This window comes from Pseudorca crassidens, chromosome 2 (genome assembly GCF_039906515.1).
Source record: "Pseudorca crassidens isolate mPseCra1 chromosome 2, mPseCra1.hap1, whole genome shotgun sequence".
NCBI classification, from domain to species: Eukaryota; Metazoa; Chordata; class Mammalia; order Artiodactyla; family Delphinidae; genus Pseudorca; species Pseudorca crassidens.
In genome coordinates, this window is record NC_090297.1 from 16,025,636 (window position 1) to 16,042,780 (window position 17,145).

At 38.6% G+C, this 17,145-nt stretch overlaps 1 protein-coding gene across 19 annotated transcripts in view; it reads right to left on the bottom strand.

The window, feature by feature from the left end:
* The window catches only part of EIF4G3 (eukaryotic translation initiation factor 4 gamma 3), a 365,407-nt gene that overhangs the window by 128,526 nt on the left and 219,736 nt on the right, over positions 1-17,145 (bottom strand). For 14 of the 19 annotated variants that reach the window (XM_067722978.1, XM_067722940.1, XM_067722914.1 and 11 more), the window contains 2 exons: positions 8,751-8,859; positions 1,891-2,730 (listed from right to left, as the gene is read on the bottom strand). In XM_067722978.1, coding sequence (XP_067579079.1) covers positions 1,891-2,730; positions 8,751-8,859 — 949 coding nt within the window. The remainder of the gene's footprint in view (positions 1-1,890; positions 2,731-8,750; positions 8,860-17,145) is intronic. The other 5 variants (XM_067722985.1, XM_067722960.1, XM_067722923.1 and 2 more) reach the window with 1 other exon arrangement.

The window sequence follows — 17,145 nt, forward strand, 5'->3', positions numbered from 1 at the left end:
TTTTTGGAACTACCACATCACTAACTGTTGAATGACAACTCACAGGCCGGTAAATGAAGGGAAAAAGGAAGGGTCAAACAAATTACTATTCTCCATCAAACAAGTGTTCTTTGGAGGGGCATTCACCTACAGCCACACCAAAAGTAAGATTGTGTTTTCAAAGAGTTACAAAAAAGCCCCAGGTCATCGCCCCCCCAAGGAGGAAGTTCCTAACAGTGAAGGCACTATGCTTCTGGAGCATACTGATGCTTACAGAGGCCAGTCTATTGAGGAAACAGGCGATTTATAAATATTTATGATACATTTCTCCCAGTCCCAACTGCCTGGCATTGTTTGCTTTTCTGCTCTGGTTTACTGTGGAACTAGGTGTTCTACAGTTCCAAAGAACCAGACACCTCTCAGAGACCTTCATGAGGAAATTACCTCGAGAGCTGAGCTGGGTGGGAAAACCACATCTTAAAGGTAGAGATCAGGTTTTTTGATTTGCCAAGTTTCTCAATTAGACAGGTCACAGTAGGCAATAAATATTGGGGATGTGGGTGACTAAAACATCTCCAGTACATATCTAGATCAACTGCTGGGGGAGCAGCCATTTCTCAAATTGTATAACTCAACTTGACAGGTACACAGAGAGCAAATGATACAGTGTAGGGCAATGTTTCAGAAGATGGGCTATGCTGACTTGTTTTACATAGGCCTCTCACCGCTGCGGCCTCTCCCGTTGCGGAGCACAGGCTCAGGACGCGCAGCCTCAGCGGCCATGGCTCACGGGCCCAGCCGCTTCGCGGCATGTGGGATCTTCCCAGACCGGGGCACGAACGGACTCTCAACCACTGCGCCACCAGGGAAGCCCTATGCTGACTTGTTAAAAGCCATATTCTTATGCACTACTGACGTAAGAATAGTTGATAAGCCTCAGATAACTTCTGATTAATATTATAAAAACCTAATGGTTAGATCCAAGATTCCAGGTGATGCTACATTAAAAAGAAATAATTTTGAATTCAGAAGAATACTTTGACAATATTAATGATAAAGTAATAATGATAAAATTAATATTTCAGGAAAAATGAAACTTTAAAAAGAAAAAGCGGAAGAGCATTAAACCTATCTGCGAGTTAATCAGAGAGGGTACTTTTATTTTTCAGAACTAGTTATAAACCTTTGACATTCTGATTGCTATTTTCCTTAACCCAAGATTAAAGAAGAGGTCTTGCATAGAGGAATTCTTTTAAGTTTAGGATTGATTAGGCTTTAAAATTCCGAGAAGATAGTATTAGGGACTACAGACTATAGACCATGCTGGGACTATAGACTATAGACTATGCTGGTTTCCAGCCCCAAAGCAACGAAATTAACCACGGAGGAAACGATTCATATGAACCAGGCAAAAACAAAAAACATGTGTATGGTGACATATACCTTGGAGGCATTTTGTCTATTTGAAATTTCATTTGCATTTTTAGACAATGGAGTAACTCTTTGCTGGATGCACTAAAACATAAACACACCAATGAAGAAATCAGACTAGGAATTATAGCATTCATCTGATGTTTCTGGAAGTCAAGGAAAGTAGCCAATTAAAAAATAACTCGGGCTTCCCTGGTGGCGCAGTGGTTGAGAGTCCGCCTGCCGATGCAGGGGACAGGGGTTCGTGCCCCGGTCCGGGAAGATCCCACATGCCGCGGAGCGGCTGGGCCCGTGAGCCATGGCCGCTGAGCCTGCGCGTCCGGAGCCTGTGCTCCGCAACGGGAGAGGCCACAACAGTGAGAGGCCCACGTACCGCAAAAAAAAAAAAAAAAAAAAAAGTAAAATAAAAAAAAATAACTCAAACACTGCTTCTTTTTCATGTTCAACAAGCAAAATATAATTAATAACAGAAAAGCTTACCTGGGACTGGGCTCTTTCTTGAACTTAAGTTCTGAGAATCCATAATCTCTTCTGTTTGCCCATCTGCTTCTACCTCTATTTTGTTCTGAATCTCTTTTGCATCTTCATTAAGGCAAGTTCTTACGCTCTCGTCCTCTTCTAAGACTCTCTGAACTGCGGTGGGACCACTAGCAGTACTAACGTTAGAGGCAGCAGCAGGAACAATGACTGGTGTGGGAGGAGGAGAAGCTGGAGGAGTTGGAGGAGACGGAGAAAAGGAGGGAACTATGGAAGGGGTGATAGGAGTTGCAACACTCTCCACTTTCATTTCTTCTGGGGGATTTTCCAGAATCTCCAATTCAAGAGTCAATGGCAACACCTCCTGTTTTACTATTTCCACGATGCTTTCCGTGGCTGGTAATTTTTCACTAACTCCATTCATTTCATTAATTAGGTTAGTACTAGAAATCAGCGGAATATCATTAGGTGCTACACTACAAGATTCCTTGCATATATCATCATCAATTTCATCTGTTGGTGAAGGATCTGATGCTTCTGTGCAAGATGTGGGGCTGGGTATAGGAATTGTGTCTTCTTTTGAGGAAGAGAGTTCACATCTGTCATCAGTAGCAGTGGTGAATACTGGCTGGCTACTAAGAGCAGCAGAGGTGGGGGAAGCAACTGTACTTCGAGCAAGTGGAGAAATAGTGGTAGGTGATGGAGGCAGAGTAAGCTCTGGTATGGCTTCTACTGCAGTAACCTCAGATGTCTGGCCTGCTTGTTCTTTCTTCTCTCCACTAAGGGCTAGCCTAAGGACTGGGGAAGGAGTCTTTAACACTGGATCTGGTTTTGGCTTCTCTTCTGGGAAAGAAAAAAATGAAAGACATTTAGGAATAATTTTTGGATCAGAGGTTGCATTGTATTGTATTATTTTAGGGTAATTCTTTTAATCTCTTACTCTAAAACATGGGCAGCAGAAGACAGATCAAAATATCATTTTGCCACTCCAAAAACACTGTCATATTTTCTTCTCTATTTTCCACTATTACTTAACCTCCAATACATATATAAAGTTTATTTTTAAGTAAGAGAAGGAATTAATTCACCAAATGACTATGTCAAGAACACAAAGGGAAAATCTAATCAAACCTGTAACTAAAACATTCTCGGGATGGGAATGGGGCTTTTCTTTAAGGTAGGGAAAGCCTTCATCTGTAGAAAATTTTTCTACCAAGGATACACTATGGAGACAGGACAGGACAGTTCAGGGGAAAATAACTGGAGATTAAATTATTAGATACAGATATTATTTTTTATTCTATATATTTCTGCATTTGGGGGATTTTTATAAAGAACATGTATTACCTGTATAAAAAAACTGTTTCAATAAAAACTATCATGGTGTCATTTATTATCAATGAAGTTTATTTTCAGTGAAATCAAGTTCCTGAGCATAAAAATTCATTTAGAAATTAACTTTCATTTCTTAAAAGAGGCATATAACTAGAAATAATGTTAAGGAATAAAAATGGAAATTTATCTTGTATCTTCAGTTGTAAAAAAAAAAAATTCTTTAAGGAGAAACCAACGTTAATATTCAGATAATCAAGTCCAATTAAAAATAAACAATATATATTAAAATAATACAGAAAATGTACATCTGTATATAGACAGAAAAAGAATGACAGCAAGAGTGAGATAAATTGATAATCATAATAAAGGTTAATAAATTGATAATCATAATAAACCAGAAAAATGAAAGGAAAGCTAACTCAGGAAAATTTCTATATTTTAAAATTCCAGGTAAACTGATACATGATTCATGCCTGGGAAGATGAAACCAAAGGAGATTAGACTGGTTTACAGCCTTGTGTTTCCTTAGTGGAATAAACAGGCTCCAGTGGAAAAACAGCTACTCATGAGCATGTTCATCAAATGCAAACAAAAATTTTAAGCACTGCTGAAAGACAATCTAAACTGAAAGGGACTTTACTTTCTCTGCCAGAAATCTTTATGCATAAGTGAAGTTGAGTGTTTACAATAACTTTTAGTTAAGTAAGTCTGCCAAAGAAAATATGCTTGTTGATCAGATAAACAGATGGTAAAATTAAGCTGTTAAAGGCTAATTCATTCACTGCAACTACTTTTACTGGCCTTAAAATTCACTTTAATCGATGGGCTTAGATGCCAGTGTTTCTTTAACTCTGCCTATTTACTGTAGTGGAGAAATAAGATCAATAGGCTCTGAATGCCAAATATTTCAGACTAAGTTGCCAGGGCAAGAGACAAAAACATTCAAAGAAATACATCTATTATATTTATTACATATATGTGATATATATAAAATAAATACGTATTTATTAAAATATCTCTGATGAAAATACTTTCCAACTCAACCAGAGTAACTGCTACATGGGTAACCCAGATTATAAGATACCACTATTAAAAAGTACATCAGAGTATTACCCTTTGGGACTTCCCTGGTGGCGCAACGGTTAAGAATCCGCCTGTCAATGCAGCGGAAACGAGTTCGATCCCTGGACCGGGAAGATCCCATATGCCGCAGAGCAACTAACTCTGTGTGCCACAACTACTGAGACCACACGCCGCAACTACTGAAGCCCACCCACTCTAGGGCCTGCGTGCCACAACTACTGAGCCCGCGTGCTGCAACTACTGAAGCCTGTGCACCTAGAGCCCGTGCTCCGCAACAAGAGAAGCCACCGCAATGAGAAGCCCGCGCACCGCAATGAAGAGTAGCCCCCTCTCGCCGCAACTAGAGAAAGCCCGCGCTCAGCAACGAAGACACAATGCAGCCAATAAATAAATTAATTAATTAATTTTTAAAAAAAGGATATTACCCTTTATGACCACTGAATGAAACCTAGATGAATTAAATTAAACAGCAGAAAATAGTAAATCTCACATTAACAACCTAATAAGAGTATGTCAATTCAATTATTAATTTTGGGAAATAAAATTTCTGATACTAAAAATATCAAACAAAAGCAGACCTATGACTGAAACTTCTATATACTCTTGAGAAATAGCTAACATTAATAAAGAAAATTAGAAACAAAAAAAAATTTCATTATTTTGAGAGCTCCTTATTTTGAAATAAGTCCTTTAATTAATTCATTAAACTTTTACTACAGAAAGCTGAAAGGTATAATAGAGTAGATCTAAATAAAGAACACTGATTTTATTTCTCTAAGAACTTTTACTATTAAGAGTATGTTTTTCAGAGCCATGATAGTTTGAAATCTAATATACTGCATTCAAAATGTTTATACCATTTGGCCATTTTTAGGAATTTGCAGGAATTTCACCTTTAAGAATTTTTTCTAAGGAAATAAACACTGAAGAGAAAAGACAGGTCTAGAATATTTAAAGCAACAATATTTATAATAGAAAGATAAACTAAATATTTATATTATAAACTAAAATTATAATAGAAAAATAAACTAAATGTCTAACAATGAGGGACTTATTAAAGAAATAATGGTCGGGGCATATAATGGTAATTACTGCAATCATTTGAAATAAGTTTTTAAAAGAGTATTTAATTATATAGAAAGTTGTTTATAATAAAAGACATGTTTTTCTAAAAAGCAGGGCACAAAAATTGCACGTGGAGCATAAATCTACTGGTAACAAAAAAAATACAGAATGCTAACATAGATGCATATAGCGAAGTCTAGAATTACATACAGGTTATTAACAATGGCTCTGGATAATGAGATAAGAGATAATTTTTCTTTCTGTTTAACCACAGTTTCTATAATGAATGTCAAATTTATAAGAAAGAAAAAACTCCTCCCTTTTATTCTCATAGAGTGGTGGAACCAAGCTCCTAGATGGGCGCCCTTTGGTTGTCAGGAGCCACACATGACCGAAACGGTGTTGCTATCATTTAATGGGGAGAGACCAAGAATGCTAAGTAAGCATCCTGCAGTTTGAGGGACAGTCTCATTTGACAGAGAATAGTCCTGTCTTAAATTCCAAAAGAGCCCCAGTTGAGCTACACTGGTACAACTGGTTGAATTACAACAGAATACCATTCGTTGAATACCTACTCTACATCAAGAGCCTTCAAAACGCACTAAGACTAAGGCTCAAATAACTTTTATTTGTATTTAATTATACACACCATATCCTCAATACGCTGAGCTGAATGCATTTTTTCAAACATCAAACAATCATTTAAGCTGTGTCTCTAGACTATCACACCAACTGAAGATTTTAATTCATTCAACAGTCTTTCTACAAGTCAAGTTGAGGTCTTCCTTGGGTTTTTATCAAGTACCAAAACAAATGGGAAATGGCATATTTGTCTGGAAACTTGGTCTTCATGTAACTATTCCAGCTGTTCACATCAAAAACTGAGAAAATCAGACACTTAATTATGGCAGCTAACATTTATTAAGCACTTAATATGTACCAGGAAATGGGTCAAATACCATATATACATAGTGTCCTTTAATTCTTACAATCACCAAAGGGATAAAAACTATTACGTTCCTATTTTACAGAGGGGGAAACTGAGGGTTTTAGAAATTAAGTCACAGGTCCAAGGTCATATAACTAGAACCTAAAAATGATTTCAGATGCTAAATTCTTCCAATTCAAGAATCTAAAAATGATCTCAAATCCTAAATTCTTCCAATTCAGAGGGGAAAAGGGGGGGGTTATGGAAAAAGAAGTATTTAGGTGAATCAAGCTAGTGGGAGACTTTGGGGCTAAAGTGGGATCCCAGTACAAACCCTCCGTAATGATATTTCCATCAAGAGAGAAAAACCAATCTGACTGCAGAATGCAGAATCTATTGTTTCTGGGGGTAATATAACAATTTTTTAAAACAGTGCATTTTTGTATCCTACTTTAATTTCAAAATGAATCTACAGTTAAGGAGAAATTTTTTAAAACTTTCTTAACTGTTAAAGAATTCTCTGAAAAATGATGAACGCTTTCTAATTTTATTTGAATTACATATATTTAATTTAAAAAAGAAAACTACTCTGAAAACTATTCTATATATTGACAAGCTATGGATAGAATTAGAAACAGAAGATTAGAACTACTGAGTTTTCTGGAGAACAGCTGGTACTAGAGGAAGACAGCAGTAGTTCCAAAAAGTTACTATAAGCTCTATGAAATATGCTTAAAACAGAAGTTTTTCTTTTCATCAAGGTAATGTCGAACATTTTCCAATTCACTCATATCTATATCAAACATCAATTTGAAATGTTGATTTTATTATTCAAATTTCCACTAAGCATAAAAAACTGAGAGGAAACAAAGAATTCTACATTCCTCCTTCTGCAAATCAAGGCCTAAATATGGTAAGATGCAGGTATCTACCTAATCCAAAAATCTTAGGTCAGAGCTATCACCATCAAGATATGTTATGAATTCCTTGTATTGTAGCCCAGCTAGAGAAAGTCAGCGTAAAGGATATATTTTAAGGCCTCTCTGCATGGTAATTATTTAGTACGTTTAGCACAATTCTAACTAGCAAAAGGATTATAACTGTGCAAAAGTAATGACATTTTGAAGGGAATACCCTGAAAATTCTCCACTCAGATTGAAAATATTCTGAATTTTGACTCAAAATTGCTTGATTATTGGTGGTAGGAAGTAGCCTTCCACAATACCTACAAACTGCACTCCTGCATGGTGAATGGCTTTAATATTAAAAAATTTAACTTTAAGCGTTTATGAGTCTCTAACTCTGAACATTGCTGAAAGAAGTATTTGACACTGCAAACTTTTAGAAGCATGCCAGTTTAGGATTTATTACCTATCTTGTGGTTTAAAACTATTTCATAAAACAAAATTTAGCACTTGTCTCTGTTCAAGTCTACTAGGCTCCTGAATACTAAAGGGAAAGAACACCATATTATCTTTGCATGCCGTAAGGAAACACTGAAACCACACATTAGAAGTTTGTGTTAGCATCCTGCAATCCAGTGAAAAAACAATGCCACTAAATACCTCCACTTTGACTGTGTGCAAATACCCAATGCTTTTTTTTTTTGCGGTACGCGGGCCTCTCACCGCTGCAGCCTCTCCCGTTGCGGACCACAGGCTCAGGCCGCGCAGGCTCAGCAGCCATGGCTCACGGCCCAGCCGCTCCGCGGCATGTGGAATCTTCCCGGACTGGGGCGCGAACCTTGTGTCCCCTGCATCGGCAGGTGGACTCCCAACCACTGCGCCACCAGGGAAGCCCCCCAATGCTTTTTAAAGAATAATTTTTAGAAAGTACAGAAAGTATACATCAGCTATGGAATATTAAGGGGTTTGGAGGAATAAATAACTCAAGAAAACAGAAAACACATATGACTTCTATTCATTCTTAGAATGAAATCAGAAACATGAACAAACTAACTTGCTTCCTTCTGTGTCTAATGAATTATCTCCCAATTTTAGCTAAGGTCAACTTAAATCCAACTAGGCAGGAAAGAGAGACTGTGATAACCCACTTTCTGGCATGAGATTTCCCTTAAAGTTTCCTATTTATAATCCAAGAAGCAGTATGTGTACTTATTTCACCAACATTTGGTAAAATATATACATCGATTTATTTTCCCCAAGCTTGTTCCAAAAGAAACAGTTTAAGGCAGGTAAGCTTTTACCTATAAATATACATTGACAGTGAGGCATTAATAGAATGTAGGAAAAATTTTTACTAATCATACCTACTTTACTTTCTTAGAAGTAGAACACTGATTTTCCATCTCAAAGCTTTGTTTAAAAGTGGGTATCTAAATAATCCTCATGTTTTACTTTTATTCCTAAATGCTGAGGGCAATGTAATTAATTAAAAAAAAAAAAAAGAAAGAGACTAAAGGTAAGAGGGAGGAAAATAGTCATACACAAACCTTGCTTCTGGTCGCTAGCTGCAGTGACAGGGGCGCTGGCAGCAAGATGAGCGCTCTCCACAGTCCCATAAACCACAGGGCTGTGCTCAGGGACCTGGCTGGGCAGCTGCTGGGATTTGAAGTACAAAAAAGGGTGATAATGAGCGTGCGAACATAAAAACTAGCAACATGGAACCCAAGGCAAGTGGGGAAGACAAAGTAGGGCAGGAGATCACAAAATTAAAAAAAACAAAAACAAAAACAGAAAGCAAGGAAAAAATATATAGGCCAGTATAATAAATTCAAAGAGTACATGGGAAGACAAGGAAGAAAAGGAAAAGAGGCAGCAGGAAAGGGGAAGGAAAAGAGATGATTAATATTAACCACAGCAAGAGAAGACAGCACAACAATCATTAGTATAATGCATTCTCCAGTGTTCCTTCTAAGGACAGACTTTCAATCTAACAGTTATGTCACATCTGAGAGAGAATTTAGCATCCTCCCAGTCAAGACCAAAGGGACTTGGTCAACTTCATTTATAAATTACCTAGCAAAGTAGTTCATCAGTCAAAAAGAGGACAAACAAAACATGATGGGTTTTAAAACCAGTTACTGATTCAAGAAAACAATACTGAAAGGTGATTCTTACCATTTGTCCATATAACCACTCAGGTGAAATGCAACTTGGAAAGCCTTTAAAGAAACTTTCACCTTAAAATGTCTTTAGATTCTGGGTCAAGGATGATATCTTTTCAGAGTCTGAAATCTGAGTAAAGTATCTGGCTTTTCAGAGCTAAGAGAAAACTATCCTTTTCAATCAGCCAGTATATGGAATAAAAAATGCCCATCAAAATCCTAGCAGAGTAGGTTGAAAAAAATTGCAGGCATTGTTCAACTTAGAGGGAAAAAGAATTACACAAGAAAGAACAAGAACATTCAGTCTGCATCACATTCCAGTTAGGTATTTGTTCTGGATTTGAGGGTTACACAAAAGCCACACAACAAAGCAGTGTCTCTCCTCGGAGATCTAAGGTCAATTTTTTGATAGCTATAATCGTCTATGTTGGATTCTATCAGTGCTATCAGAGCAGAGCTCCCTGCACAATTCTGATTTTTTTTTTTTTGGAGGGGATGGGGAAATTGGGGGTAGACAGGGCCACTCAAAAATGGGAGTTAATGAAAAATATTTTCGAGTCAGTAAGTCTCACATACAGTAGGAATATAAAATGAAATATATGAGTTAAACACCTATCATTTACCGTATGTCATTTAACTAACAATGCTTTTCACAATGTACAACATACAATTTATATAGGACTATATGTAATGTATAAAATAACAGATAAAAATGGGAAAAATAGTATTATCTCACCTATTCATTATAGACCATGAAAGTACTCATATTCCACAAAAACTTCTAAATGAAGACCACTAAAATTATATTTCCATATGTAAAAAATGAAAGAGTTTCTATTTTCACTTTGAATCACTGTCAAATGGATAGTACTACCATGATTACTCTACTCTGAATCCTTAGCTCCAGTGGGAAAAAAATTCTATTATTAAAATTCAAAAACTAGGAAGGGTTCCCAGCTGTAAGTGAAAATAACAGTCACCCCTCTATACCCACAGATGTGTCAACCGCAGATACACAGACCTGATTGTACTAGCCATTAATACCTAAAAGACTTAAATATCCACGGATTTTGCTATCCGTGGGTCCTGGAACCAATCTTCTGTGGATACTGAGGGATGACTGTAGGGACTCAGTTCAATTCTATGGTTGAAAACAGCTCTAGAACAAAGGAAAGAGTCTATACTCTTTAACATTTATTAAATAGTTATCCACATAACCCAGGAAAGAAAGATCTGTAAATTGTGTCTTTTACCAGAAAGAATGAAAATATTAACTACTCTAATAGTCAGGGAAATTAATAACCAATGAAAAAGGGTAACTGCTGAAAGTAGGTCACCAAAATAAATGACATACATGGTTAAGGTGGGAGTTTTAAGACAGTAAAAGACTGTTGATACCTATAAATTTGTATAGATCAGAGAGTTTTTCAATCTAAGATTAAAATACCTTCAATCATATTAAAAAGACAACTGCACAGGCACTTTTCCAACAACAAAGCCCTAGGAAGATGTTATGTATAAAGATTTGTAAGAAAGGAGTGAGATAACATGTTGGTTAACTCATAGTTCCAAATCCAAGTATCTAGTACTTAGTTATATAGCCACGGAATGCTAGGAAAGTACTCAATTTCCTCAGCTGGGGACTTCCCTGGCAGTCCAGTGATTAAGACTCCACACTTCCAATGCAGGGGGTGCAGGTTCGATCCCTGGTCGGGGAACTAAGATCCCACATGCCACGTGGCGCAGCCAAAAAAAAAAAACAAACAAACCACACAAAGGTAATCCTCAGCTGTAAACTGAAAAGGAACTGAAGATCCTACAGTGCCTTTCAGCTTTAACATTCTCTAAGCCTCTGACAGGACCAAGAAAATAACATACTAACATACAACATACATCAATACTTTCATTTTGTTTCAGATTAATTTAATTTAGGATAATCTCAAATGTTAGCTAACCTCTAATTTCATCTCTTCTCAGGTGACATGATCAACCCTGTTGAGAATATATTTAATGAATTTCAAAATCACTGCACTTCAGTCACTTTCACTGTTGGTAGGAGTTAAAATTTATAAAAATCAGACTGGAAGGGCAATTGATATCAAAACATAAAATAATTCAACAAAGATGCTCAGGAAGTCAGGTTAAAAGGTTAGGGTTTATCTGGCAACATCACATTGTTTCAACAGTTCATAATTTATGTCAATACTAAATTCCCTCCCCACATCAAATTTTTCAAGATCAAAGCTCTGATTGGCAGAAGAAAAAAAATTCTCACTTTTCAAATACAATGTTAAGGAAGCTTATTTAAAGAATGGCAAGGTATCAGATACTTGATAGTACCCAAGAAGTGAATTTCCTGTATGAACTCTACTTGAGAATCTACTCTGTTGAAGATTTACATATTAAATTTGAAATACTGGCCTGAAGGGATACTGGTAGATGTGGGTCCACAGGAAGAATTAATTTTTTTTAAATAGAGTACCAACAGATAAAAGGAGGCAACAAAATCTGGATTGTCTTTAATATTCTTTGTACAATTTAAAATTCAATTCTCGAGAGCAGCCAAGATGGCAGAGTAGAAAGACTCAGTTATCTCACTCATGAGCACGCCAAAACCACAACTGTCTTCAAAACGACCATCAATGAAAAAGACTGGAAACTACCAGAAAAGATTTTCTAAAACTAAAGACATAAAGAAGGAACTAAAACAAGACGGGTAGGAGGGGCAGACTCGTGATATAAACAAATCCCATACCCCTGGGTGGGCAACCCACAAACTGGAGAATAGTTATATTGCAAAGGATTTCCCGTAGGAGTGAGAGTTCTGAGACCCATGTCCAACTCCCCAGTCCAGGGGTCCTGCACCGGGAAGATGAAACCCCAGAGCATGTGGCTTTGAAGGCCAGAGCGGCTTAATTTCAGAAGCCCCATAGGACAGAGGGCAAAAGAAACTTCACTCTTAAAAGGGTGCACACAAAATCTGATGCGCACTGGGACCCAGGTCAAAAGCAGTAACTTGATAGGAGCCTGGGCCAGACCTACTTGCTGGTCTTGGGCAGTCTCCTGGAGAGGTATGTGTGTGGGGGTGTGTGTGGCTGTGGCTCACCCTGAGGACACAGATACTGGTGGCAGCCATATTTGGGAACATTCTACTGTGTGACCACTGCTGCTGGTGGCTGCCATCTTCACTCACTAGTTCCAACACCTAACCCTAAATCCACACAACAGCCTGCAGGCACCAGTGCTGGGACACCTCAGGCAAAGCAACTCGGTAGGAACAGAGGCCCACCCATCAGCAGACAGGCTCCCAAAAGACGTCGTGATCCCACAGCCACCTCTAGACGTGCGCCAAGACATGCCCTTGCCCACCAAAGGGCCAAGAACCACTTCACTTCCACCCAGCAACGGGCATGCACTGCCCTCTCCCTCCAGGAAGCCTGCACTAGCCTCTAGAACAGTCTCATCCAACAGGGGGCAGACACCGGATGCAAGAAAACTATGATCCTGCAGCCTGCAGACCCAGCCCACTCACAGCAGGCCAGACCTTATCCTGGGACCAGCTTGGCCCAGGCCCCGTCCACCAGCAGGCCAACACAAGCTTCAGGACATCCTGGATCCCATACCAAACTGTGTCAGGAACTGGCTCCCCCACCAATGATTTGAAACAAGTTCTAGGATCCCTGGGCCCTTCAGCCAGACTTCAGGAACCAGCTCTGCATGCCACTACTAACCCCAGGCACTAATCCCAGGACCTGGTGTAGTACAGACAACAGCCTCGGAGTCTTTGGGATCCTGACTCCACCCACCAGTGAGCCGGCACTAGCCCAAGGGCCCCCTAGGGATCTAAAACAAGCCACCTCGTGACCAGGCCCCACCACACAGCAGCTAGCAGCATCCACACAAGGCATGGCCTGGCAACCAATCACACTAGGGGCCAACAAAGCCCACCAGACCACCCACACAGTCAGCCCTCCACAACAGAAGGAGTCACTCAGCCCTCTTAGGAGGAACCCCTAGAGCACACAGCTTGGGTGACAACAGGGGAGTGCACTGCTGGGACCCACAGGATGTCTCCCTATAGAAGGTCACTTTTCCAAGTTTGAGAAATGTAACTAACCTACCACATACATAAAAATACAAATAGAAACTCAGACAAAATAAGGTGGCAGAGAAACATGTTCCAGATGAAGGAACAAGACAAAACCCCAGAAGAAAAACCAAATGAAGTGGAGACAGGCAATCTACCCAAGAAAGAGTTCAGAGTAATGATTGTAAAGATGACAAAAGAACTCAGGAGACGAATGGATACACAGAGTGAGAAGTTTTTAACAAAGAGTTAGAAAATATAAAGAACAACCAAACAGAGATGAAGAATACAATAACTGAAATGAAAAATACACTAGAAGGAATCAACAGCAGACTAAATGATACAGAGGAATGGACCAGTAAGCTGGAAGACAGGGTCGTGGAAATCACTGCTGCCGAACAGAAAAAAGAAAGAGGGCTTCCCTGGTGGCGCAGTGGTTGAGAGTCCGCCTGCCGAAGCAGGGGACACGGGTTCGTGCCCCGGTCCGGGAAGATCCCACATGCCGCGGAGCGGCTGGGCCCGTGAGCCATGGTCGCTGAGCCTGCGCGTCCGGAGCCTGTGCTCCGCAATGGGAGAGGCCACAACAGTGAGAGGCCCGCGTACCGCAAAAAAAAAAAAGAAAAGAAATGAGGACAGTTTAAGAGACCTCTGAGACAATATCAAGTGTACTAATATTCACATTATAGCGGTCTGAGACAAAGAGAGAGAGAAAGGGCCTGAGAAAATATGTGAAGACACAATGGCTGAGAACTTCCCTAACCTGGGAAAGGAAACAGTCACCCAAGTCCAGGAAGTGCAGAGAGTCCCACACAGGATTAACACAAGAGGAAGACACCAAGACACACCATAATCAAAATGACAAAAATAAAGATAAAGAGAGAATATTAAAAGCAAGGGAACTCCCATAAGGCTATCAGCTGATTTTTCAGCAGAAACTCTGCAGGCCAGAAGGGAGTAGGACGATATATTTAAAGTGATTAAAGGGAAAAACCTACAACCAAGAATATTCTACCTGGCAAGGTTCTCATTCAGATTTGATGGAGAAATCAAAAGCTTTACAGACAAGTAAAAGCTAAAAGAGTTCAGCACCACCAAACCAACTTTACAACAAATGTTAAAGGAACTTCTCTAGGCAAAAAAAGACACAACCAGCAACAAGAAAACTACAAAATAAAAAAGCTCACTGGTAAAGGTAAACACACACTAAGGGTAGGAAATCATACATACATAAAGCTAGCAGGGAGGTTAAAAAGACAAAAAAATGTAGTCAAGTCATCTATAACCACAATAAGCAGTTAAGGGATACACAAAACAGATGTAAAATGTGATATCAAAAACAGTAATCATGAGAGGAGAAGACTAAAAATGTGTAGGGGTTTAAAAATGCATTTGAGGGACTTCCCTGGTGGTCCAGCGGTTACGACTCCACGCTTCCACTGCAGGGGGCACAGGTTCGAGCCTTGGTTGGGGAACTAAGATCCTGCTTGTCGATCTCATGTGCTGCATGGCACAGCCAAAAAAAAATGCATTTGAAATTAAAAGATGAGCAACTTAAAACAATCATGTATATATATAGACTGCTAACCACAAACCAAAAATCTACGATAGATATATACACAAAAAAGGAAAGGAATCCAAACGTAACACTAAAGATAGTCATAAAATCATAATAGAAGAGAGCTAAAGAAGACAGGCAAAGAAAAAGAAAGACCTACAAAACAAATAAAAAACGAGTAACAAAATGGCAGTAAGAACATACATATCAATAATTATCTTAAACATAAACAAACTAAATGCTCCAACCAAAAGGAATAAAGTGGCTGAACGAATACAAAAATTAGGTCTATATATATGCTATCTACAGGAGACTCACCTCAGATCTAGAGAAACACACAGAATGAAAGTGAGAGGATGGAAAAAAGTATTCCATGCAAATGGAAATCAAAAGAAAGCCAGAGTAGCAATACTTATATCAGACAAAATAGACTTTAAAATAAAAACTGTTACAAGAGACAAAGAAGGACACTACATAATGATCAATGGATCAATCCAAGATTAAGATAAAGAATTCAAATACATATGCAACCAACATAGGAGCACCTCAATATATAAGGCAAATATTAACATATAAAAGGAGAAATTGACAGTAACACAATAATAGTAGGGGACTTTGACACCCCACTTACATCAATGGTCAGATCATCCAAACAGAAAATCAGTAAGGAAACACAGACCTTAAATGACACATTAGACCAAATGGACTTAACTGATATATAAAGGGCATTCCACGTGAAAGGAGCTGAATACATTTTCTTTTCAAGAGCACATGGGGCATCCTCCATGATAGATCACAGGCTAAGCCATAAAACAAGCCTTGATAAGGTTAAGAAAACTGAAATCATATCAAGCATCTTTTCCAATCACAATGCTGTGAGACTAGAAATTAACTACAAGAAAAAAACTGCAAACACATGGAGGATGAAAAATATGCTACTAAACACAAACACATGGAGGAAAGAAAATATGCTACTAAACAACCAATGGATCACTGAAGAAATCAAAGAGGAAATTAAAAAATACTTAGAGGCAAATGAAAAAAAAAAAGCTGAACCTAGGGGATGTGGCAAAAGCAGTTCTAAGAGGGAAGTTTAGAGCAATACAAGCTTACCTCAGGAAACCAGAAAAATCTCAAATGAATAACCTTACTAAAGCAATTAGAGAAAGAAGAACAAACAAAACCTAAACTTAGTAGAAGGAAAGAAGCCATAAAGATCAAAGAAGAGGGCTTTCCTGGTTGTGCAGTGGTTCTGAGAGTCTGCCTGCTGATGCAGGGGACACGGGTTCGTGCCCCGGTCCGGGAAGATCCCACATGCCGTGGAGCGGCTGGGCTCGTGAGCCATGGCCACTGAGCCTGCACGTCTAGAGCCTCTGCTCCACAATGGGAGAGGCCACAACAGTAAGAGGCCCGTGTAACGCAAAAACAAACAAACAAACAAAAGATCAAAGAAGAAATAAATGAAATACAGACTAAAAAACAAAAAAAGATCAATGAAACTACAAGCTGGTTCTTTGAAAAGATAAACAAAATTAATAAACCTATAGCCAGACTACCCAATAAACAAAGGGAGAAGGTCCAAATCAATAAAATCAGAAGTGAAAAAGGAAAAGTTACAACTGATACCACAGAAATACAACAGATCATAAGAGACTACTACAAGCAACTACACACCAATACAATAGACAACCTAGAACAAATGGACAAATTCTTAGAAAGGCACAACCTCCCAAAATTGAACCTGGAAGAAATAGAAAACACCAACAGACCAACTACCAGTACTGCAATTGAATCAGTAATTTAAAAACTCCCAAAGCAAACGTCCAGGACCAGATGACTTCACAGATGAATTCAACCAAACATTTAGAGAAGAGTTAGCATCTATCCTTCTGAAACAGTGCAAAAAAACTGCAGAGGAAGGAACACTTCTGAACACATTCTATGAGGCCAGCACCACCCTGATACCAAAACCAGACAAAGATACTACAAAAATAGAAAATTACAGGCCAATATCACTGATAAAAATAGATTCAAAAATCCTCAACAAAATACCAGCAAACCAAATCTAACAATACATTAAAAACATCATACACCATGATCAAGTGGGATTTATCCTAGGGATGCAAGGATTTTTCAAT